This window comes from Melozone crissalis, unplaced genomic scaffold (assembly GCF_028551555.1).
Source record: "Melozone crissalis strain CALT ecotype California unplaced genomic scaffold, PUWL_Pcris_2 ptg000061l_1, whole genome shotgun sequence".
In the NCBI taxonomy this organism is placed as follows: domain Eukaryota; kingdom Metazoa; phylum Chordata; class Aves; order Passeriformes; family Passerellidae; genus Melozone; species Melozone crissalis.
Window position 1 is genome coordinate 7,622,840 of NW_026535839.1, and position 23,914 is coordinate 7,646,753.

General features: G+C 45.6%; 1 protein-coding gene across 2 annotated transcripts in view; it reads left to right on the forward strand.

The window, feature by feature from the left end:
- RASGEF1C (RasGEF domain family member 1C) overlaps nucleotides 1–23,914 on the forward strand; it is a 65,460-nt gene that overhangs the window by 16,271 nt on the left and 25,275 nt on the right. For both annotated transcript variants that reach the window (XM_054287807.1, XM_054287808.1), the window contains one exon: nucleotides 23,457–23,639. In XM_054287807.1, coding sequence (XP_054143782.1) covers nucleotides 23,463–23,639 — 177 coding nt within the window. In that variant the 5' untranslated portion in view covers nucleotides 23,457–23,462. The remainder of the gene's footprint in view (nucleotides 1–23,456; nucleotides 23,640–23,914) is intronic.

The following is a 23,914-nucleotide window of genomic DNA, read 5'->3' on the forward strand; positions in this document are numbered from 1 at the left end:
CAGGAGGATTTCGGGCAGTGGGGAGGGTTTGGTGTGTGCTCTGTGCTTGGCAGGGTTTGTCCAGGCCCAGCTGAACGAGGGGAGGCCCAATGTGCCCCCCTGTGTGAGCGTGCCTGGGCTCAGCTGTGGGAGCAATCCCGCAGATTGTGAGCCCCGTGCTGGGATTTTTATGGGCGCATCTCTGCCTGCCCTGGTGCTGTGTGTTCCTCTGCAAGCCTGCCTGTGTCTGCTGGCTAGAGCCAAAATCCAACAGTGCAGTCTCCTCCCCCACATGTGCTGGATGCCACTTGCTCACTGAGAGCGTGGCTTGAAGGCTTTGCCCTGCCCATGAACTGATGCCCAAAGGGAATCTCCTTATTCTGGAGCTGGGAATCTCCTCCCTCCCCTTGGCTCATGCAGCTGTGGCACTGACAGCGCCAGGCTCCCTGTGCTCACTCTGTGGGCAGTGTTTGCTTTTGCTAAGGGGCAGGGCAGTCCTTGGAGGGGTTTTTTACCTCTCAGTGTTTTCATTCTCTGCTAGATCAGCAGATTGAACAGCCCCATCCCACCTTCTGCCAGCTGCAAGGACAGCAACAGGCAGCAGTGGGAGAGCAGGATCTCTGCTGCACCCTCTGCACAGTCACACCACATCATGTTTAACATCCAAATGCTGTCTTGCTTGCTTCTTACCTTGGATGTGACTGCAAGTGGAAACTGCTGAGCTTTTATATGATTAATTTTGAGTTATGAGTATAAAAATGCAGCCACAAATAGCAGTTTGGCTCTGTAAAGCTAAAATGTTGGGTGCATGTAGTGATTGTTTATTGTCAGACTCTTAATCTGGCTGGGGTGAGTGAGAAGCTGATGGCGAGATCCAAATACTTCTACATTTTCAGACACCTCAGTTCCCAAGTTGGAGATTAGCCCCAAATATTCATGGTGATCCTTCCCAAAATGCCTCATCCCAAGGGGCATAACACTCCCTGCCCATCACTGGGCCTTCAGCTCAAGTTCTTGAGTTCAGCTCCTGTCCCTGGTCATCCCATCCCTGCGGAGCTAAAGGGGAAACAAATCTGAAGGCATTTTGAATTGCCAGAGCCATTTGTATCTTGGGTATTTGAAATCTAGCTGGGGAGGAGGGTTTGTTCTACAACACATTCCTGTTATTTTATGGTACTGATTTGGGTGTTTGGACAGTTTTCGTGCTTTATTTGTAATCTTCTCCACAGATGTTTATGTGATACCGAAAACCTAGCCTAGGATTCCTGCTGCTCAGTGAAAATTAAAGCATAATTGAAAAACATCCAATTGGATCCAGTTTTTCAACTCAGTTCAGATCCCTGATTAGGGAGCCCAAAATGTGGATGAGAAAGCCAAAGTGCACCAATGTCTCCAAGACACCAGGCTGTCTCTGAGCACGTCCCTGCCATTGCTCTTTCCCCTGATTTATAGTTTTAAGCATGGTAACCTTGTGATACGTGTTGGCAAAATGGAACTTCTCATGGCAGCCTCTGCAGGCTTCAGGCATCAGTTCAGCAAAACCCAGAACCATCTGAGCAGCTCCATCTCTGCTGGATGGGACGTTTATATGTTTACTAAATTTTGAGCACATGAGTAGCTTTGTTGGCTGTTGCATTTTGAAGCACACATTTAAATGATTTACTGACCTGGGGCCTACATGCAGATGTGAATATTAAAAATTAAAATAAAGCATCCAGTCCAGATTGTGAATCTGAAATACATGTTTTCAAGGCAGTCTTGAGGATTTAAGCAAACATTTCCCATTAAGTTTAATGGAAGATACATGCCTTAACTCCTATAGACTGCTTTGAGAAGCAGTTTGAAAAGTGTTGCAGTGTGAACTCTAAATGCTGGATGTCTTTGCACTGCAGGTTCCCAGCTCTGAGGATCTTGTAGCATCTCCTGGTCACTGTTTTGCATCAGGACTCTCACTGTCCTTGTCACACCGTGTTGCCAGCCCCTGCAATTTTATCTTTAGTTTCATGAAACTTTGTTAGTTTTATCTTAAAATAACAATTCCTCATCCTGATCCGTACAGTTTCAGTTTCTAGTCCTATTTCTACTTAGCATGTGTGGCAGGGGGTGATGAACATTTACAGCCTTTAAATTCCTGAGGGAAGCACTTGAAACACTTGACAGCATTAACCATAAGCACTCTTATGGTTGGGGAATAGGAATTTGATAGACTTGTGCATGTTTTTAAATCTCGAGGCTTTAACATCAGTCTCCGGACCTGTTGCATTGCTGGGGCAGCATTTGGTGCCAGCCTGGCACCTGCAGCTCCACAACCTCCCACATGGGCATCAGCCAGACATGAGCACTGGGAGATTGGGTCTGTCCTGCTGTGTTTCTAGCATGAAGCTCAGCTGGATGGCTCTCCTGCCTCTCTTTCTGCAGAGCACTTACACTTGTCCCAGCTTCTCACATTTCTCAGTGCTCTGCCTTCTTTATAGTGGTGCTCCAGGGACTCCAGATTGGTGCAGCAAATGTAATTTCTGTGTGCTATTTGTAGAACTGCTTTGGTTTTTTGGAGGTAAAACTGTTTTCCCTTCAACTCTGCCTTTTGTTCCTAGGCACGGTGCTTGAGGCAGAGCGTTTCATTAAAGATTTATGTAAAGCAGGGGCTGGTCTCTGAAGCAGGAGGATGAAGCTGTGCCTCAGAATGCTAATGCAGAGCTGGAGCAGTTTGAGATGTGCATAATGCAACAGTGGTGTGCAGGAGCTGATGTCTCATCCAGGAGAGGGAAACTTGCACCAGGTCGATGTTTGCCACCCTGTAACTTGGAGGATCATTCACATCTCAGTGTAGATGAGGGAACAGAAACATCCTGCAGGCAGGCCCTGCTGGGAGCCCTGAGAGGGCACGGGCTGAGAGGAGTGGAGGGGATTTGGCTCCAGAGCAGCCGCTGCACTGAGCTCTGTTTGTTGGAAAGAAACCACAACCTTGAGATTTGTTCTCTCTCTGCCCCATCCTCCCTTTTCCAGCTGGCATGAGCAGAATGTGGAGGTGAAGCTCAGCTCATGTTTCCTTCACTGAAGCCTCTCTGATAACTCCTGCAGTGGCTGAAATGTGTGGAGAGTGTCCTTTCTTCTGTGCCTGGTTCCCCAGTGGTAGGGAATCCAGGGAGCCTGCCAAGCATTGAGACACTTGTGCAAATTTCCAAGTGCACCCAGAAGCGCTGGTGTGAGTGGCTCCACTGAGTGCCTGGCAGCTGCTGCTGGAACCCTGCCTTGTGGGACAGCATGTGTGTTCCTGCAGGGCTGGCAGCAGGGACTGTCCCATCCCCAGCACTTGTGCAGAGCCAAGCAGCCTCTGTCTGACAGCACCACCCAGATCCCTCAGAGCATATGGAGCTTCCCCTGGGCCCCACAGTTGTGCACAGGAGCCCTCAGCACCCTTGCACAACAGTTTACTGCTCATGGCAGGTGCAGCTCCTGCTCCCCACTGTGCAGGCAAAGCTCCTTGCTGTCAGGAGGCACCCACAGCTCCCAGGGCCTTGGCAGCCTCCAGCCATGCATTAATGTAGTGCTGAGCTGGTTCTTTGGGTGGAAAGGCACGACAGGAAATGGGGCTTGTATTCATGGAAATGTAATTATGTATGTTGTGTAAACTAACCAGTAAAAGTAATTCTGGAGCTCATAACAGGATGAGATTTGAATACTTATTAATGAAAACAATGGTGGTTGATGTGTAGGTTGGAATAAACATCTTTATCCAATAGGAAAGGCTGTGTTTTCCCATCCTCCTTTATTGCTCTGGTAGCTGGAAATGACCTTCCTGCAGGCCTTGTGTAGGAGGCTTTGGCAAGGGTGGTTCTGGATTGTCTCTGCTGTGTGGAGATCCTGAGAGTTACAGGATAAAAGACTGGATGGAACGAGCTTGCCTGCACAGGCAGTGCCCTTCCAGCCAGTCTCCTGAAGGTAGGATCTCTAAATCCCTTCAAAGTCATTCATGGAGAGCCATGATAACGTGGAAATCTCCTGGGCTGTCTCCTTGTGCCAGCAGCTCCTGCTGGGCTCACAGGCCAGGCTGCTGCACTGAGGGCGTGAGAAGCAAATGCTGCTGGAGGACTCTGGGCATGCAGAGGGTGCTGGTGGTGAGCAGCCTTGTGAAGGGATGAACAGGATAGGGTTTGACTTGAGGCTGAAATTTCAGCCAGAGCAGCTCAATTGAAACAGCTCAAGTTGAGAAGCCCAAAGGTGTGGTTGCAGGTGTTCCTTGTGGTGTGAGCTCCCAGCTTACAGCAGCTGTATCAAACAGTTGCACTGCCTGTGTCAGACCCAGGACTGATTGGTTTCACTAATTTCACCATGTACCTGAATTAATGCTGTGACTGTGACACTCTCATTTGCAGCTTGTTTTGAGGTAAGGCTGTCACAAATTGGAAAGTCCAGTTCCAGTCCTCTTCACATCAATCATCTGCATGGAGGACACCAGCCATGTGTGTATTTAACAAGAACATACCTAGAAAAACACCTGGGGGTTTTTGCTTTGCATTTGCCAGAGGCAGGTAATGCCAGCTGATAGTTTTTATAAGGGAAAGTTCTGAGAAACTCGAGTTATTCTGGTGCAAATCAACTTGGTTGCACTGTGAGTAGAACTAGAGCTAAAGATTGGCCAATGTTGTTAATCCTAAGCAAGAGATAGTTTTCTAGTTCTCCCAAATTGTGGAATACAAATTGAAAAAAAACCCCAAATCTATTTCTTCATTTTTGTGGTCTCCATTTCTGGGCAGTGCCTGTGATGTAGGACAGCTGAATGTCACCTGGCTTACCTGTTGTGTCTTCAGCAGTGAATGCAGGCAGCCATCAGCTTCCAGTGACTTTCAGCATCTCTGCAAACAAGCACTGGAAGTGGCTTTGCTGATGTCCAGACAATGTCAGATCTAGAAACAACAGTTTGGCAGTGTCAAGTTGTTGTTTCCCAGCAGCTTTGGAGGACAGGGTATACTTGAAATAAATCTATCAGGTAGGATTTCAGATTGGCCAGGGCTGTAAGTAACAGTTTATTGAGCTTATTTATGATGTGGCACCTAGGAAATGAAATGGAGAAATGTCAAGTGCTTTCAACACAGTTTAATGCCCCCTCCCCCTTGCTTGGAAGCTCTGCCTTGGCTTCATGCCGGAAGCAAATTATTGTAATAAAACACATTCACATTCTAGGTGCTAAATGGAATTTACCCAATAATTAAAACTAGAAATAAAGTAAATTCATTCATCATCTTCATTCCCGGCATAGCTGACATTCTTACCACTATATATGGTATAAAAATGTGCACCTTGGGTTTTTTAGCTGTTCATGGTGTAATGACCAAATCCATCTGTGTGAGTCTTGGGAATTGAAGCTGAAGCAAAACCACACAAAAGCTGAATCTGAGCAGTTCCCATAAAGGATGTTTCCACAGTCTCTTCTCCTGAATTTGGACTTTGGCCCGAGCTGAAGCCCATCTTCCTTCCAGACTGATGGTTGTTGCCATTGTACAAAGGCAGAGCAGCCTCAAGTTCCTCAGCTGAGTAACCATCTGTCTGCCCTCCCACACAGACACCTGAAGATGAGATAATGTTGAAAAGAAAACAAATAATTTAAGCAATTTTAAAGCTTCAAATGCATCTCTCTGCAACCTTTAAAATTTCCAATGTATTTTTTAATGTGTTAATAGGAGAGAGATGTTCTTAGAGTTTAAGTTTGCTTGTTACATTAGAATTATGCATTCGGTTTGATAGAGTTGTTTCATAATTGTGCAAAAGGTCTGTGCAAATGCACAAATGAGTTGGATTCAGTCCTGAGGGCCAGCAGCCCTTCTGCAAACCTGGGATGAGTGACTTGAGCCCTGCAGTCTGCTTTGCAAGTTGTCTCTTTGTGCAGTCTCACTGAGTAAAGCCTTAGTAAGCAGTCAAATAATCCAGGACAAGCAGCACAACTGAGCGCAGCAATTTCTTTTCAGAGGAGTGCTTGCTAATATTAGGATAAACCTACACAAAATAGAAAAATTAAAGACAACTTTGAAATGAATCCTGAAATGCAGCTAGAGGGATCTTGGATTAAAAACCTCTTGTGTGCTGCTTTATGAACAAACAACTTCATCCGTGATAGATTGTGAGCCCTGAGCATACATAACAAGGCAATTAAGAGAAAGCACAGTCAATGGAATAATATTGCATTATCTTTTTGTTTCACATAAGTCCTGTATCTCCTTTCCACTGCCAGTTTGCTGTAAATTGCACCTTGTCATTAATAGGATTATCGATAACTCTGCCAAACAGAGCTTCTGCAGAATTTAGTGTTTGCTAAAATGCCTCCTTCACCATTTAAAAGTGTTACTAATATGCTTTAGACATAAATCTTGTACTGTTAATACCCTAGGTTACAGCCAGCAGCAAGCAGAGCTCTGTAGATCACTAAAGCTGGAAGACAGGGACCCACTCCTGCTGTGGGATGTGGTGTGTCCAGCTGCTGGAATTTTTTTGAAGTCCATTTTTAAAGCTTAAAAGTGAATTTGCCCTTCCCCCATGGGGCAAATTCAGGGGTGAATTCCGCCCTGGATAAATTGTCTTGTGCCACAATCAAATGTTCACCAGACGAGTGGATTTTCCTTTGCTTTGACCCTGTCCTGCAGCTTCCTTGGAGGTGCAGATGGTGCAGGTGCTGCTGGTGGTGGCTCTGTGCTGGCCTTGGCCATAGGGACATGGTGATACTCAGGTTCAAAGTCTGATGGCCTCTGGGTCAGCTGAAGGACGTGGGTTCATGTCCAGCAACACAAAGCTCTTCTTAATCTCCTGCCAGCAAGGCTGTCAGCAGTGGGGCTGCATGTCCCACATGTCCCACATGTCACACACTGTCACTCTGCTTGGACCCAGGGTGGATGACTGCAGGGCATGGGCTCATTTGGGGATAAAAGACAGAATTGTGTTGGGGATAAAAGACAGAATTGTGGCTGGAACTTTGTCCAAATCACAGTTCTTTGCAGATAGCATCATGTTCTGCAGTTTGGGTCTGGGATTCACCCAGCAGCTTCTGCTCTTTGTCACCCTGTCCTGTGTGGGACATCTTTGTGGCACCTGCAGTGTGGCTGTGCAGGGAAGGGGTTGGTGGCACTGGGTGTCCTCTGCCCTATGACAGCTCCCCACATCCTCCCTGCCTGATGTGGCCCCTGCTGAGTGGGATTCCAAAGCAGGGCTAGCAAGCAAAGGTGCCATTGCCCATCACTGCAGTTTATTAGGATGAGTTATGTTACAGGCTTATCCTGGACCACTTTGCTCCAGCTGCAAAGTGCTTTATTACTGACAGGTCTGAAAGCTGCAGAGGATTTGTAGAAATGAAAATAAATTACTTTCCCATCTGTGGTAAGAGGCAGAGATCATCTGTCACTGGTTTTGGTGTCCCACCTCCAGCTTCAATCCAGGTTGTTGTGTGGACCATGAGCTCATTCAGGTGATCATTGCTGCACCCAGTGTGCCCTGTCTCTGTGTAGTATTCTCTAGTGCACAGTCCAGCTCAGGCTGAAATAACAGAAATGGATTTAGTAATTATTTGATGGAGCTGTGTGGTATCAATCTGACATTGTAACAAGATACAGACATGCTGTGGTACCATCCTGATGTTTTCAAGACAGTGACCAAATTCAGGCCAAGCAAAGGTGGTGCAGAGCAATTCCTTGAGATTTTCATTGCCAGTGTGGTGATGTTCAGATACTGTTGAAGTCTGTGGCCTGCATGGAGTGGAGCAGTGACCACTGCATGCTCCAGCAGTCCCTTCTCTGGCCTGTGTAAAGCAAAGATTGAGGCCCCCTGCTCAGTCATTTAGAAGATGGTTGTTCTCTCAAAGCAGCAGTTTGTCAGACTGTAATTTTAAAATTACATTGTGTTTTTCTAGGACTTGGCAGAACTTTTCCAAGACTTTTAAAATAGTGCTCCAGAAAAGCTCATTCCTGGTACAATTAAAAATGAAAAGAAGGAGGAAGAGTGGTTTGAAATGAACTGTTTGTTTGGGAGCTGGGTTTTTGTTTTGGTTTTTTCTAAGAGAATGGTGCCTGAAACTCTTGCTTTTGAAGATGTATTCCCACGCTGAGTCACATGCAGGGTTCCTGCAGAACAGCCTGGCTGGTGTTTCAGAGGTCGATATTTGTTGACTATTTCAGTGATGCTGCCAGTGCCCAGCAGTGGTGTCTCACAGAGGAGGGCTGCAGGCGTGCCCTGAGATAAATTGATTCAAAAGGTAGGCACTGCCTCTTGGCTGCTTTAATTTTCCTCCTGCCAGGTTCCCTGTGCTGATGTGATTGCAGCACACACCAGGCTGGAGTTGCCATCTTTCACTGGGTGACAAGGACAAACATTTCTGCCTTCAGAGAGGATGAAGGTTTCTCTATTGTGTGTCACTGTGTCTGGGGAGCGTGTAGCTGCATGTCACCTGTGACAAACGCAGCTTTAGAAATAAGTCTGCTGTGGGTTAAGAGCCTCCATCTGGAGGTTATGTGGCTGTTATGCCACTAAATGTCACTTTAACTTACAGAGTCTCACTCCAGCCTTATTTCTCAGTGCTTTGCTTGGTGAGCGTGTGGTTTTGCTGCTGCTCCTCCTGAAGTGCATAACTCAGTGTGAGTAAAGACACCCATCCGAAACCATAATGTACAACTACATTAAGCCCCATTAGTTAAGAGTCAGACTGGTGACAAATGAGGGTGAAATGGCCATTTCATTGCTGCATCTGTCTCTTCTCTGTGTGAGTGTTTAATTCTTTGAACAAAGGGTGGGGAATTAAGAGACACCTCTGTGATAGGTTTGGTGCCACTTTGAGCCAGCCCAAGTCTGGGAGAGCAATCTTATTTTCATCACCTCTGTGAGTCATCACAAAAAGTGCCAGCTCAGGTTTGATTGCTGAGATTGCATTGTTGCTGAAGTGTGAGACGCGGTGGAGTAGAAGGAACACAACCTTGTGTTTAGCTGCTAGACTGAGCTCAAGATGCTGACAATTTGAAAAAGCTCGGTTTTGATTTGGTGTGCCAAACAAATTTACTGTCGGAAGAACATGCCGGCCACGCCGTGATGTCATTTGCACTTTACAGATGGTGCCTGCAGCTCAGCAGAAGGCTTGGTCTGAATACAAAGACCTCTTCAGGGTTCTTCTGGGTCTCCTGGTTGGAAGAAGGCCAGTACTGATGTGATACTGAAATGCAGGTAGTGAAACTACTCATCCGGTAAGACGCGTGCCTGAACTCACTTGCAAATCAAAAGTGTCATTGAACTGCCTAGAGAAGGTGAAAATTATCAAAGATTTGGAGATGTGAGAGAGAAGGAAAAAAATACGAGGATTCTACAGAGGATGGAGACATGGTGCTGGACCAAACTCTTTCTTTGTGGAAAGGTCGCTTGGAACTTGGAAGCTCCTGGAGGTTTTTGTAGAAATGAGTGTTGAATAATGATGGACTGAGCTCCACAATAACCTCTTGACTCTGGCTTCTCATGGTGTGTGGTGTGGCAGTGCAGCGGAATGAAGAGCTGGTGTAACATGAAAAGCTTTAAAAGAGGAGGATTTGGGGATTTTGAAACTGAGTTCTCACAGAGAAGTCACTCAGCTGGCAAAATGGACTACAGCCCTGAAAAATGGTGGTGGATTGTACCATACGTGAGATGGATTTTTTTTTGCCCCAGGTAATTGTGGTAGCCATGTAGCTGCTCGACATGTTAAAACAGATTTTAAACAAGAAAGCAATTATGTATTTATGAATGGCAGGCACACACTAAAAAATGCCCTGGACAGTCAAGAAGAATGTTGGTCATTAGTGTGGTAAAAGATGGATAATAGGCTAAATCGCTTAATTTCCCACACATTTCCGGATTTGGCCAGTGGGAAAGATTTCACTGAAATGATCACAAAATGGACTGAGATAATCTTGGCCAATATCCTCCTTTTTGACAAAACAGATTCTAATAATAATATCCTGCATTTGATCACTTATGCCAATGAAAGGCTTTTCGTGGTCCTTCCTTTTCACAGTGTTTAATAGGCTGTAGCAGCGCTGCCAACCAGCCTGGAGCAGGGAGGGAAGGAAGGAGAGCTTTGTGCTGGACTTGGCAGGAAGGTCAGGGCACAGATCTGGCCAGAGTGCAGTGACATTTGCAGGGACCAGCTGGGAGCTTTATTAAATGCGTGGGATGGAAGTGAATGGGAGCATTGGTGTGAAGGGAGGATCTTCACAGACACTTCTCTTTAAGAGATAGTTCTTGGAAAAAATGCTTGTAACAGTATGGAGGGAATTCAGATGTGAGTGAATTACTTCTGTTTCCCAGAATTCCCTGAATTCCTTCTATTTCCCAAAGGGAAATAGTCCTCCCATGCCAGGACTGATGGGGACTCTTGGCCCCAGTGAGATACACGGAGCTCTCCAGGTGAGGGGATGCGACTGCAGGTGTGCGCTGCTGAGCAGATAAATAGCAATGCATTTCTGCTTTTGGACACTGCAGCTTCTCTGGAGTTTAATCTGCTAAAACTCTTTGAAACACTTAAATATGCAGAGCTCTGTCAAAAACTGAGGTATGTCTTGCCCTGTTCATGTAGCACAGTGTGGTGTTTTCAAGCAATCTCTGAGTTGCTGGGTTGATTTTTTTTTTTTCCCACTGACTATTAAAAGGCACCCGCTTCTACCATGTTGTTTTAAAGCTTGAGTATTTCAATTTTGTGGATATTTTAAGCTGGCATTCTTGAAATCCCCAAGCAACCAGCCTGTTCCTCTGAGTCCCAGGCACGTCTTCTGAAAACACTGTAAATGCCATAAGAAGCGATTTCCCTGCACGGCTGCCCAGAGCAGACGTATTGATGTTATTTAGCTTCCCTTGCCAGGCTGAGTGTTAGGATTGGGTTTTCACATGCGAGGCAGCTATCAGCTTTACTGATAGCCATATTTTCATAAGCTGCATTTGGCTGTCACACCTTCTCCTGTAATTTCTTGATATGCAAACAAGTCTCAGTTATATATGCTCCTGGCATATAAACTGATATCCCTGAAGAGTTCCTGATTATCCTTCCATTAACTTTTACTCTCCTCTGTCTCCCTTGGGGAGGTAACAAGTAGTCTTTCCTCCATCATGGATTTCCAGCTGGTTACCTTCCTGCTTCCCTCCTAAATAGATTCTTTCAGTAGGGAAGTACCGTCTGTGAAATTTCAGTGCCATCTAAAAGTACAGCAGGGACTGCTGAAATGGGAATTGGAAAATTTGAAATTTTACTGGATCTGAAAGTGCCCTCCCAAAGAACAGAATAACCATCACTCTGTCTAAATGCAGAGTTGTGGTGAAGCCTGGAGCAGGGGCTTTGCTGTTTGGATGTGGTGTTTCAGCTCCTCAGCTGTACTGCAGGAAACTTTAATGGAGGTTGGTGTGAGGCTCTGCCATTCTTACATTTTCTGGTCTAATTAGTGTCATTTACAAACATTCAGCCCCCGCGTTTCACTCAACACTGCACACTTCACAACATTCCTCCCTTCCACAGTTTTCTCTTTATGGAGTTCACATTGGTTTTTAATCAGGTTCCCATACCCTGTGTCCATCATAGCTGCAGCTGGGACATCCTAGCAAAGCATTCAGCAATGAAATCTTCACTTGTGCTTGTCCATCCTCCTGCAAACTCCAGCAGCAGCAAATGTTTGTGTGAGTACACCTGACTCCTGTTCCCAAAGATGGGTCCATGGATTTGTTGTACTGGCACTCCCCCATGCAGTTTTTGGCACATGCTGCTGGCTTGACCCCCTAATCTCTATGATTATTTAAGTTCTGAGTGTTCTTAAAACAGTCCTTGGGGCCACTCTGTGCTATCCCATATTCCTATTTGGGTTATTCCTGTTGACAAAGGGCTGTGTATATTTTCTAGTTACTGCCTTAAACTGAGCATAAAGCAGGATTCTTGTAAATATTCTTTGTTTGCAGCAGGATGCTGGCTCAGCTTCTTTAGAATGATTTGAATTGAAATAATTGTTTAGTTGAATAAACATTTCAAGACAAGTTGCACATTTCTGCTTTTGGTATTAGCACTTTTAAGAAAGTTTGCAAATACCAGAGACTGGGTTTTTAAATGTGATCTCTAACCTTGTTGCTGTAAATATTGATGTGAGCCTTCAGTTGTATGTGGGGAGCAAAGGTGACTCCCCTTACGGACATGAACAGAAGAATCTCGTGGAATACTCACACTGATTTCAAGAGCTTTTTGAGGCCACAGAACAGAATTAAGATGGCAAGAATATGGCCCCAGCCATGAGCTGATGCCAAGCCTAATTTGAGCTTGTGATTCATCCAATTTTCCATGCGGAGTGGAAAGTCAAGGGTTTTCTTCAATTGCAGGTATAAATCTACAGGCTTGAGAGATTACAGGTGACATTAGACTCTTCCTTTTGCAAATACTCCATGTTTGCATATCTGTAGATGCATAGTTTACCAGAAATTCCCCTGTGGAATTTAAAGTCCTGTGTCTGTCTGTGCAGGTCTGGAGCCTGAGAAGATTAAGTAAGGGTGAGACATTTAGCCACAGGGTAACAACTCTGGTGTGCATTCAAATCTTGTATCAGCCAGTTTGTTATATTATTAAAATAGTGCAATTTCATAACAGTGAGAGTTGCTGCTATTAAAACATCACTGTTGCTCAAACAAGATGCAAAATGAAGGAATGTAGTTTTTGTATGTTGGGTGCTATCTGTAGACACAAATTGGGATTTTCACTGTTCCTGTGCAGCATATCCTTTTCCAAGCATCCAGAGGGGTGTCTGTGTCCCCATCTGGGCTGCCTAAACCTTAGGCAAGCTGCTGCCCTGCAGTCTTGAGGCTGGGGCAAGAAAACCCATGTGTGTTGTTTGGGGCTGCTCAGAGCACCAAAATAATGAGTAATTAAAGCTCTGTGCCTTCTGATGGGTCACATATCTTTCTGATCTGCAGGATTTGCACCCTTGACACCATCTTTTGAGGAGCACTTCCAAAAAGCATGGAATGAATGTAGATTATGTGGGAAATATCTCAGTAGTGTGCTCACACAGCTCGAGTCAGCGCAGTCTCCCACTGTTAACTGGACATGTCCCTTATGGAAATTGGCTTTGCAGCCCACATTTCAACTGCTGAAGAGTTATGAGGTCAGCAAATGCACTTCAGAATTTAGCTAGTTTTGTGTATATCTTGGACCATGTTCACCCCTGGGTTTTATAGCACAAAAATCAGTGGAATGATGCCAAGAAAAAAAATTCATCTCCTAATATTTAGAATCAGCTCCTCTGACAGGAGTGTATTTCACTGAGCTCCCTGCCATAGCTCTGAGAGTTCTGGTGCTGGTTCCTGAGAGTTATAATTTCTGCTTGGGCACTGAGGATCACTAACAAGAGCAGGTTTTGGATGGATAATTAATCTCATGCTTCAGGGTACAAAGTGCTGTCCTAACTCAGGAGCAGAAAGAGGCAGCTGTAGTGGGTAAAATGTTCTTTTTGTGCCCTTGCAGTGCTCCTGCCTGTCTAAGATGCCCCCAGTGGTGGTGGCCAGTGTGAGAGGCAGGTGGGAGGGCTGGATGGACCACGGGCAATCCCCATGTTTCTCTGAGAGCAGATTGTTGATCCCAAAGCCAGGGCATCACATTGCTGGTGCTTTGATGGGAAGCTAAGAACTGATGTCTGCAGTCCTTTCTAATGACAGACTTCTAGCAGTGATCACAGAATTGTCTTGCAGAGTTAATTTCGGCTAATGAGCAATTAGTCAGCTCAGCAGTGACTCTCCCTTGCCCGTGGCCCCTGGGGAAGGGGCGCTCAGGGCTCAGCTTGGTGCTTCCCTGGGCTGTTGGGAGCCCCAGCATGGGCGCAGCACCCTCACCTGTGCTGCTGCTTGGGCTGCAGCTCAGATTTCCTCCTCCTGAAGCAGAGGGATTTATTTCCCAGCTAAAGACTTGCAGTGTTATCCTAAATGTCAGCAGTCTCTTCTCTCTCTTTTTTTTTTTTCTTTTTCAAATACTTAATGCAGCCAGAGAAAATCTGTCAGCCGAAGACTCCTTGCCTGCCCAAATGCAGGCTGAACTCGTATGGGTTTGAGCACATTCCAGTGTGGATGTGTTTGAATTTGGGGCAGCCAGGGATGCTGTGCTGCTGCCTGGGCTGCCTCGGGTCAGGCTGCAGCAGCGGGTGTGGGATGGGAGAGGCACAGATGGTGCTGCAGAAGGGGAAATCCAGAAGCTCACGAGCTCATTTCTTTTAGGGAGACGTGTCCATATGTCACCCGTGGAGGATGAGAGCCTGATCATCGGTCTGGAGCACTCTGAGGCTGCTGGGATGGAATAACCTGAGTCTGTGTCTGAGCTGGCCGTGCTGATGGAGCCCCTGTGCTCTGCCACCCTCCCTGCCTCAATGTCTCAGTGTTCAGTGCCTCTCTGCCCAGGGCTTTGCTAGGGAGCCTGCATGGCTGCATCCATCACTGGCAGGCAGGCTCAGCCCTGACCTCTCAGTTTTCCTGCCCACAGCTCCTGCAGGTGAGCTGAGACTCGGGGATGTGAGCACCATAAATCAGGAGCTTGGTTGTCTGTCCCCTCTCTCAGCCAGGCACTGCACACTGGGGCACAGAGATGCTCCGCACAAAGGATGCCTTGCAGCTGGACATAAATCTCAGGGATGCCTCCAGACCTGGGTAATTGGCACAAATGTCACTTAAATTTTTGCTCCTAATCTGGTAACTGAGCATTGCTTGAACACACTGTAATGAACAGTGGTGATAAATTGACATTGGTGACAGTCAGAGCTTGTGCTGCTCTTCAGAGTGTGTTGATGTTTTCTGAGATAAAAATGAGACCCTCTTCCATTTAATATTTTAGCAAATTTGGGGAAGAAAGTAGGTCACAGAAATGTTGTCCCACTCAAACTGGAGCAGTGGTAAGGAAGTTACTTGAATTTCTGTATTTACATATTGAGGAGGAGGGGTGCACTTTCATGAATGTCTCTATATAACTGCATTTACGTATGTAACACCCAAAACACATCATTATGCATTCATATTCACGTGGTGTCTATCTGAGGATGTCTGTGTATGTATAAAAATATGATTTCTAGGTTTTTAAACCACCCTGACAGATTCCAGGAGATCAATTTCTAAACGTATGCCAAGATTTTTGACTGAGACAGGTAGCAGTAGGTGCTAATAAAGGAAACAACTGCAAGTAAAATGTTGTGACATCCACCTCTGAACAACCTGCAGAGCTCTGGCAGAATCATCAAACCGAGCTGAGAGTAATCAGCAGGGACTGATAAAGCTGCTCTTGTAATTATTTGTTTGATATACAGCTTTCCTTCTTCCTTCTGCATAAATAGCAGAATTGCTTTGCTTAGTGTGGGAGGATTTTTATTCCTGTCAGGGCTTGTTCTCACCAACATGTCATGAGAGGAGGACTGAGATCTGCATTTTTGTTTTATTTACGGGCTTTCCATTGTAATTCTGACAGCATGCGCTGGAGACAGCATTCATTTAGCTGGGGAGAGGCAGCCTTGCTCCTGCAAAGCTGTTGGTGTTGCAGGGCCAGACTCTGCCATGCTGCTTTTCATCCTCTCTGATTCCTCAGATTCTGCAGAAGCTGCTCCTGGGAGGAGGTGGCTGCTGAGGTCTGAAAGCAGTCAGGATGTCATGCTTGGGTATTTGGATTTAAATACAATTTTCACAGCGGCTCTCTTGATTTTAGCTGTGAGTTTGATGATGCCACAGCCCAGGCTGCCCAACAAAACCACACAGCCCTGCAGCTGACAAGTGTTAGTTATCCTTAAATAACTTCCTCTCCTCGCCACTTCCACTGCTGAAGGAAGAAGATCCAAGCATTGACTGATTTCCAGGCAGTCCCAGTGGTGGCTGAGCTGAGCCAAAAGGCTCCTGTTGATGTCAGTGGTTTCTGGGAATGCTGCCTGGGTGGTTTTGTTCCGGGATTTCCCTCTCTGTCCATGCCTGGTTGAGCTCTGACTCCACTCTGGGGAAAGTTTGCAATTTAGTGTTTAACAAAAGGTACAGTAATTCATTCCCACCCTAAGCACTCTCATTTTCCTTTTCCCATTTATCTTCTGTTTAGCCTCTTTCTTACCTTAAAAAAGGGAGGAGAATTATAATGGATAATTTCTGGGCTGATAAAGAAAGGATAACTTTTACTTTAAAAAAATTCTATGCACCAGAATAGTTTTTTATTGTCTGAGGGCTTTACCAAGATACCAGGAACTCTGGAGGAAGGGGAGGCGTAAGGGGAGAGAGAGCAGAAAATAGATTTCCTAGCCTAAAGAGAGAAATCCAGACTGCTGCCTTTGGCATGTATTTGAATATTGTCAAGGGCATCTGGAATATGTTGATAGCCTTCTCCTTGTAATAACTCTAAAAATCTGCTAATGATGAGGCACAGATTTGCCATGGGCTGTGTCTGCTGTGCACGCCCAGCACTGGGAAGGGTCTGAGGCATCAGAGGCTGTGCTGCTCTCCTGGCAGGGTCAGCACCAGCTCCCTGTTACTCAGGAGAAATACTTCAGACTTGAACAGATTAATGAAAAGAGAAATTGCTCTGAGACTAAGCAAAATAGCTTTACACCCATTGCAGTGCTGTGGGGGGTTGTTCTTGGGCCATTACAGCTCATCCTTTCAATGCCTTATGATTCCAGGCAATGATGACATTTTAAGATAAATAAAGTGTTCATGGCTCTGCTTGTTATTGAAGGGATTTTATTATTGCTGATGCTACATGAAAAAGAAAGTTATTAAAAAAATGTGGCACTAACAAATTGAAGCCCCCGGGGAACTGTTGCCTGAATGGGATTTTGATTGGAGTTCAATTTAATTGGCCATAAATCTTCCCTTTTCTGATTTACATTCTACTTCAGCCCAGTCTACCAAATTCATGATAATCAGGTTTTCATTTTTCTCTATTGAGCAAAATACTCTGACATGAGCACAAACAGAAATATTCCTTCAGCAAGGTGACCTTGTTCTTGCTTGCACTGTGCTGGTAATTGATTTAATGCCTCCTTACCTGTAAATTGGGCCTCTTTCTGAGGCATGTCCGTCAGGTTTCAAGGTAATTGGTTAGCATGGTTGTTTTTCTGACTGCAAGATATTTCTCATGAACCTCTAGTACAAGATCATTTTTCTGACATGACGGATTGAATTCAGCAGGCAGACATACACTGGCTCTGCTGCAGCTTTGAGTGCACCTATGTGCATTTCTTGGGGAATTACAGAAGATCTTGTTCTAGCCTGGAGTAAATCTGTGGAGTTGGAGAGCCCAGTAATTTCTGTGGAGTTCAATTTTGCAGAAGAAAAGTTTTCCACATCCCCTGAGGCTCCTGGCCCACATCCCCTGCTCTGAGTGTTGTTTACCACAACACATCATGGAGCTGTCCTGTCCTGTCCTGTCCTCTCTGCTGCTCAGCTCCCCTTCCTCTACCCAAGGCTGCTCTCTGTGACAGCTGCTTTAGATTTGTGAGGAGTTTTCCTTCCCCTCCTCTCTGAGAAGGCTTCCCTGGGTGAACTCTTTAGGGAAGTGATATGTGTGGGTGGATGAGTAAGAGGTGAGAACCAGGTGGGATCAAAGGAAACAAAGTTGTCATCTAATTCTGATTAGATATCCAAAGCCATGCATTCACTTGCTGCTCTTGCAGCCTCATTCATGGGAATCTCAGTGAAGTCCTCAGCTGCAGCAAGGAGTGGGTAGGAAAGGGGAGGGAACCTGCATTGAGATGTAATCATCATTATTGAGATTGGAGAATATTGCAGTTAAATGTTTTCCCCCACTGTTCTTATTCCCTGTGCTTCCTTTGTGTTTCTAACTCATGTAGAGATTATATTGCTCATTTAACCACTTCCAGCAGTACTGGGATTGACAGGTTGAGTTTTCAGCAATCTCACAACTTCATGGGCTGTAAATTGAATGTTTTAGGGCCTGGTGAAAAGGTGATAAGAAAGTTACATCTGCTCCCACTTTCCTAATTACATCATCATCAAATACATTGAGTTTGTTAGTGCCAGGTACTCTTGCTGAAATACCTTTCTAACCATGGCCTTGGCAACTGGAAGCATTTACTTTGCAGTGGTTTTCCTTTTGTATTCTGAAACACCAGCATTCTTTTCTCTTCCTTCCTCTGCTTCCCTCCCTACAAAAGAAGCAGAGAAAAATCTGAATTTTAACTTGTTATGATTATCTCCCGCATATTTATTTTTTTTTGTCAGCAAAGATGAATAGCTGGAAAATTACTGAAAGTAATGTAAAGAAAAATGAGCATCTGCTACTGCAGTTTCTGCTGAGCTCAGTGGTGTTTGGGGCTTGCGTGACAGCAGTGGGCAGGTACTGAGGCTGATGAGACCTCAGTGTGTCTCGTGCTGTTCTGACAGGGGCTGGGGACAGGGTTGTTCCCCATATGGTGATGGCTGGGTGGCAGACCTGGTTACCAAAACTGATCAAGATGTTTTTCCAAAATGTTTTATTGCCATCTTCCTTTAGTCATGGTTTTGGTGATTGTTTGATCAGAAAAGACTTCTGCAGGATTGAGATGGGATGGGATATGTCTTCTATCTTGATTCCCAACTCACTCTGGATTAGGTATGTCTGTTAAAGTCTGTGCCTTGCCAAATGAATGCTTCACTTGGGTCTCCCATACCCTTGGTGTGTCCCCTGCCCCCTGAATGCTGACGTGCTCGAGTGACACTGGAGTGACACTTGCTCGAGTGACACTGGAGCCTCACTCATGGCACAGATGAGCCTCCACACCTCCCCTCACCACCCTCTCTAGCTCCTGTAGTTCTGCTGGGAGATTGTCAGAACCCTGTGCCTTTCATCCCTGGAGTGGGAAGGCTTTTATTGATTTGGTTAATCCAGAAGTTAAGTGGGTGGGAAGGAAGATAAGTCGGCAGCCCCGTTCCCTTCGTCACATGGTACCAACTCTTGTTTCCCCTTGAGAGAGGCACAGCAGATGGAAGGCAGAGATGAAATGAAGATCAAAAGTAAACAGTGCGATTAGGTTTTTGATAAAGGATAAAACACTTATCACATCAAAGGCGCTGAAAACCACATTAAATGTTTCCTGAACATTTCGTGTCCACGTAAGCATTAGCTGCACTTGCCATGGGGACACTTGTGTCAGCCAGGGGTGGAGCTGGGGGATGCTGGGGGGTATTTACCCTCGTGGCTGTGCTGCAGGTCACCTGCCTGGCCCAGGGAGGCAGAGCTGCAGCCTGCAGCCATCCTCTGGCACCTTGGACCTCTCCTGCTGCACATCAGTGCATGCTTAGGACACTTCTTTGAGCTCCTCAGTCTTCCAGGTCTGGGCACTTCTCCACAGTTTCCATCAGGTTTTCCACAGATTTCAAGGCACTTGGAGATGTAGATAGGTGCAGAATTTGTGGGTAATTTTTGTCCCAAGCACTGGTGATCCTTTGGTTCCATGCTTTAGCTCAGTGAATCAAGTCCTGAAATATTTTGGGTAAGCAGCATCATTTCTAGTGAGGTGTCTTTTTCTATCGCTGTGTTGAAATACTGGGTGGTGCTGTCTGGTGGAGGAAGATAAAAAGGTGAATGTTGCCATTATTTTTAAAATGGTGATGTGATTGCTATGGCCACTGGTGGTGGATATAACATTTTGGTAAAATTAACACAAAATGTTGCCAGCCCAGCCCAGCAGCATTTGGTGTTCCTTTTCCAGGTAGTGCTGAGTCCAGTCTGCCTTTGCTTCCAATTTATCACCTTGTTTTCCTGTAGGCAAGGAAGGAGGCCCATGCCCTGCCTTCCTCCACATGGGAGGTTCTGTGTAACAGAGACAGTCCCAGAAACAGTCTGCCCCTGGGTTTTCTTTTTGCTTTGTTAGCCAGTGCAGAAACACTTTCCTATCTCCTGGTGCCAGCCCTTCAGAGCACAGAGGTAGTTTAAATGCTGTGTGTGTGCAGCCACATGTATCATCAGTCATTTTGCGTGTTGGGGGTGGAAGTTTGCCCTTCACTAACATCTCACCATCTCACTTCCTCCAGAGCACCATTTATCAACTGAAATTGGCATCAGATTTGCTTCTGAAATGAGAGGAACAGCAAAACATTGTGTGTTGAATTGGATGAAAGTTCATGGAAGCACCTGCTGAATCACATGCTTAAATCTCATTGACTTCAGGTTAAGTCGGAGAGGTTTTCAAGTGAGGTTTTGAGTCATTTTTACCACATTTGAGCTGTTGTTTCTAGGAAAAGCAGAAAAACCTTTTTTTAGCCAAGTTAGACTTCTTTACAAATATCTAATATTCTGGACTCAATTTTGCCAGGGTTTATATTAAAAATCTCAGAAATGGGGCAATACTTGAATGGAAATGTCAACCTCTTGCACTCATCAGTCCAAGCTCCCACTTGAAGCAGGGCTTGAATTTTGCTCAGAGTCTTGTCTAGTTGGGTTTTGAAGACCTCCCAGGGTGGAAATTGAACATCCTTTCCAGGCCCCTCTTCCACAGTGCTCAGGGGGTGATTTTCTTTTTCTCTTCAGCTGGAATTTCTCTGCTGCAGCCTGGCAGTGCTGCCTCTCACCCTGTCCCTGCCATTCAGGGCAGGGGCTGCCTCTGCCTGTGCTGCCTTTTCCATCATCCAAAGAGCTCAATGAGACAAATATCCTTGGTTGTTTGCTTGTTTGTTTTCCTCCCAGTGCTTCCCTTGTTTCTGTGTTCTGTGAGTGACTGACAGCAGAGCCTTGTCTGTGTATTTGGGCTCTTTCAAAGAAAGATCTTGTTTCTATTTAGCACTCTTGAAAAGAGAACTCTGGAAATGTATGAACAGAAAAAGGAATTAGGCAGTAAAGTCCCTGTCCTGAATTCATGTCTACCAAATGCTAATGTTGGTTATTTTTGAGCTTAGTGGTGCAAGAGGCTTTTATCCTTTGTACAGCTGGCCTCATCCTGCTGTGAATGTAACATAAAAGGGAGCAAAAGGCATCTGTTAAAACCTTCAAGTTTTCTTTGGTGGCAATCATGCACCAGCTCAGGTATGACACAGGCCTTGCCTGAAAACTTGAGGTTACTCAGGAACTTCATAATAAATAAGTCAAATTTAATTTCTTGACAATACCCAAGACAGATGTCTCAGTGACAGTTGTACAGCTGTTTTATTTCCTTTTTAAAAATGTACTTTTACTTAAAAAGCATTACCATGTATTTCAGCAAGATTTCTCATTTAATAATATGCAGAAGTTCAGGCAATATCCTGTTTAGATGGTTTCTATCTGATAATAAAAATGGCATTGACAGTGAGAGATTGCACTGAATAAATCATTAGTTGTGAGTTCTGTTTTATGCTGCAGCTAGGATGTGTCCTGTAAGTTCACAGCTGTTCTAACTTTTTCTTTTCCTCATCTAGACAGCTGTATGTCCATGAGATTTATTTCTTGATCTATGTGGACATGAAATCCTTCTTGGGATTATTGCCATAGAAACAAGCCATAACACAGAGAGTGTTAGAAGTAACAAATGGGATTTGGCAGTCCTTCCCATTTACGGCACAGAGTCTGAGCCACAAAAAGCAGCAGTTACTTGCTCTCACAGCTTCATTAACAGGCACATCTGCACATTCATTAGAACTGGATGCTTCAACTTCCATCCTGCCTGGGATGGCATTTACATGTTCTGGTCCTTAAACTAAAATCCAGCATCTAGTTTATTTTCCAGTCAGGGCAGGAATTGGTCAGGTTTGACATTTTGGTTCCTTTTTGTTGGTTGCAAATCCCAGAGGCAGCCTGTGCGAGGCTCCCAGGAGGAGATAAGGGATGGAGCTGCTGGCTCCAGGGGACGCTCCCCCCTTTGAAGGATGAAGTCACCCAAGTTCTGCTTGTAGAGCCTGATCTCCCACGGAGCTGGGACTCGGCTCCCAGCCTCTCCCAGGCTCACAGCAATGATTCCCTGCTCCTTGGTGGCCCTGAGCAGGGGGAGCAGATGGGCTGTGCCAGGCAGGGAAGGGTTTTTGCAGGAGAGACCTCACCAAGCTGTACCTGGAGCTGAGGCTGAGCTGCCTGCCTGGGTCACAGCACAGCTGCTTATATCCACGGGGGAGAAAGGCAAACTCCAAATTCTAAACCAAATCCATGGGTCAGCTTTTGAAAAATAGTATGGGATAGTAAAGAGGCAGAAAAGCAGAGGGAGCAGAATACAGAAAAGGGCAGAGGAATGTGTTAAAGCCCAAGGTGAGTGTGCTGGCTGTGTGTGCTGAGCCCTGGCAGTGCTGTCACCTGGCCCTTCTGCCATGGGAGATCTCTGCTGGCTCAGCAGGGCTCAGATCTTGCTTGGCTCTGGTGCTCCTCTCTTATCTCTTTCCTATCCTCCCTTTTAGGAGGTAAAATCAAACATGAAAACAAATAGTCATGTCACAGAGGGGTCCCTTGCTCTGGGTGATGCATTTGCAGACCTGGAAGGGAGCACACACTGTTCTTTTCCCATCCATGTTCTATAATGCTGCCTCTTGCTGAGAGAGGAGCAGCTTCCAGGAGGGATTTCAGAGGCAGCTGGGGATGCTTTAAAGCTCTCAGGGCAAAATCTCTCATCCCTCTGCAGCAATTCAAAAACAAAACAACTTTGCTCAACAAGAGGAACATTCAAAGCTGATTGTAAACCACAAAATCAAGATGAAACCTAGAATGCAACCTGAAAAACCCAGATAACTGAAATATAGGGATTTGAATGTGGGCTGTGTGCTCAGAGTCTGCCTGGCCTCCTTTTCAGAAGTGCTGAGGACCGAGCAGCTCCAGTGAAAGCGATGAGTGCTCAGGACTTCTTTGAAACATTTATTTAGTACCTAAGTATAGATCTAGGACTGACTAACTTTGGGCTCCAAATATAGCTCAGGTGTCTGCCTTCTCACTCTTCCTCATTTCTCTTTCCCTTGCTATTTAATCTCCTCATCAGCTCCCACATTCTCTGTTTCCTCCAACTCCCTTCCCTGTTCCATCCTCCCCCAGCTGACTCCTGCTCCCGTCTCCTCGCTCACTGTGACACCTCTGCTGTCCCATGGCAGCCACAGGGCTCCAATCCCAAGCAAGCTCTGTGTGGCACCCCTTTTCTCTCCCTCACACCCTAAATTCTCCCTGCCTCGTTCTCAGGGGGGCAGAGGTTCAAACAAACTGCTTCATCCTGTTCAGGAACTGCTGAGGTCTGTCCCAAGTATCTCCCCTCTCCTGTGTGGGCCTGCCCAGAGATATCAGTGAAGAGGGAATCATCACAGCCACTCTTGGCTGGGGAAGAGCCCAAAGTAGCTGCCATCACTTTCTGGCCCGAAAGCATAAATCACAATGTTCCATTTTCTGTGTTCTGCCCATGCATCTGCCAGTGCCAGCAATGAGAGAGACGCGGAGGTTATCAAGAAGGGATCGTGTCAATTTTGTGCACAGGGAGATCTCATTAGTGGCTGTGCTGTTCAAATTAGCCAGAAGACAAATGTAGCTGTGGATCTGATGGATTTTGTCCCTGTCTCTCTTGCAGGAAGGCATGCCCCAAACACTGAGTTCTACCAGTATGTTTACCCCATGTGGCTTCAGCCCTCATCTACATACTTCAAAAGAAGGTGAACAAGGAGGACTGATCTTCCAGGATGGAAACCTTACCTCAGCATCTCTGGATGCTCTAATCCAGCATCTGATACCTACCACTGATTACTACCCTGAAGTAAGCAATTCACAGTAAAATAAATGGTTTAATTTTGATGAATTGGGGCAGCACATTATGCAAAAGTGCAAATGTGTTAAATTTTGAATTAAGAAGGCTCATTTAAAAGCTGCATACAATTAAAGCTTGGTAAATTGATGCATTGCTTTAAATGCTGTTTCACTGCTCTGTAATTGTTCCCATGAAGAAGCAGATCCCAGAGATGATACTGCCTTTAAATAAGAGAACAGGGTTGGGGGGAGCTGTCGTGGTGATGAATTAGTGATGTAGCAGTT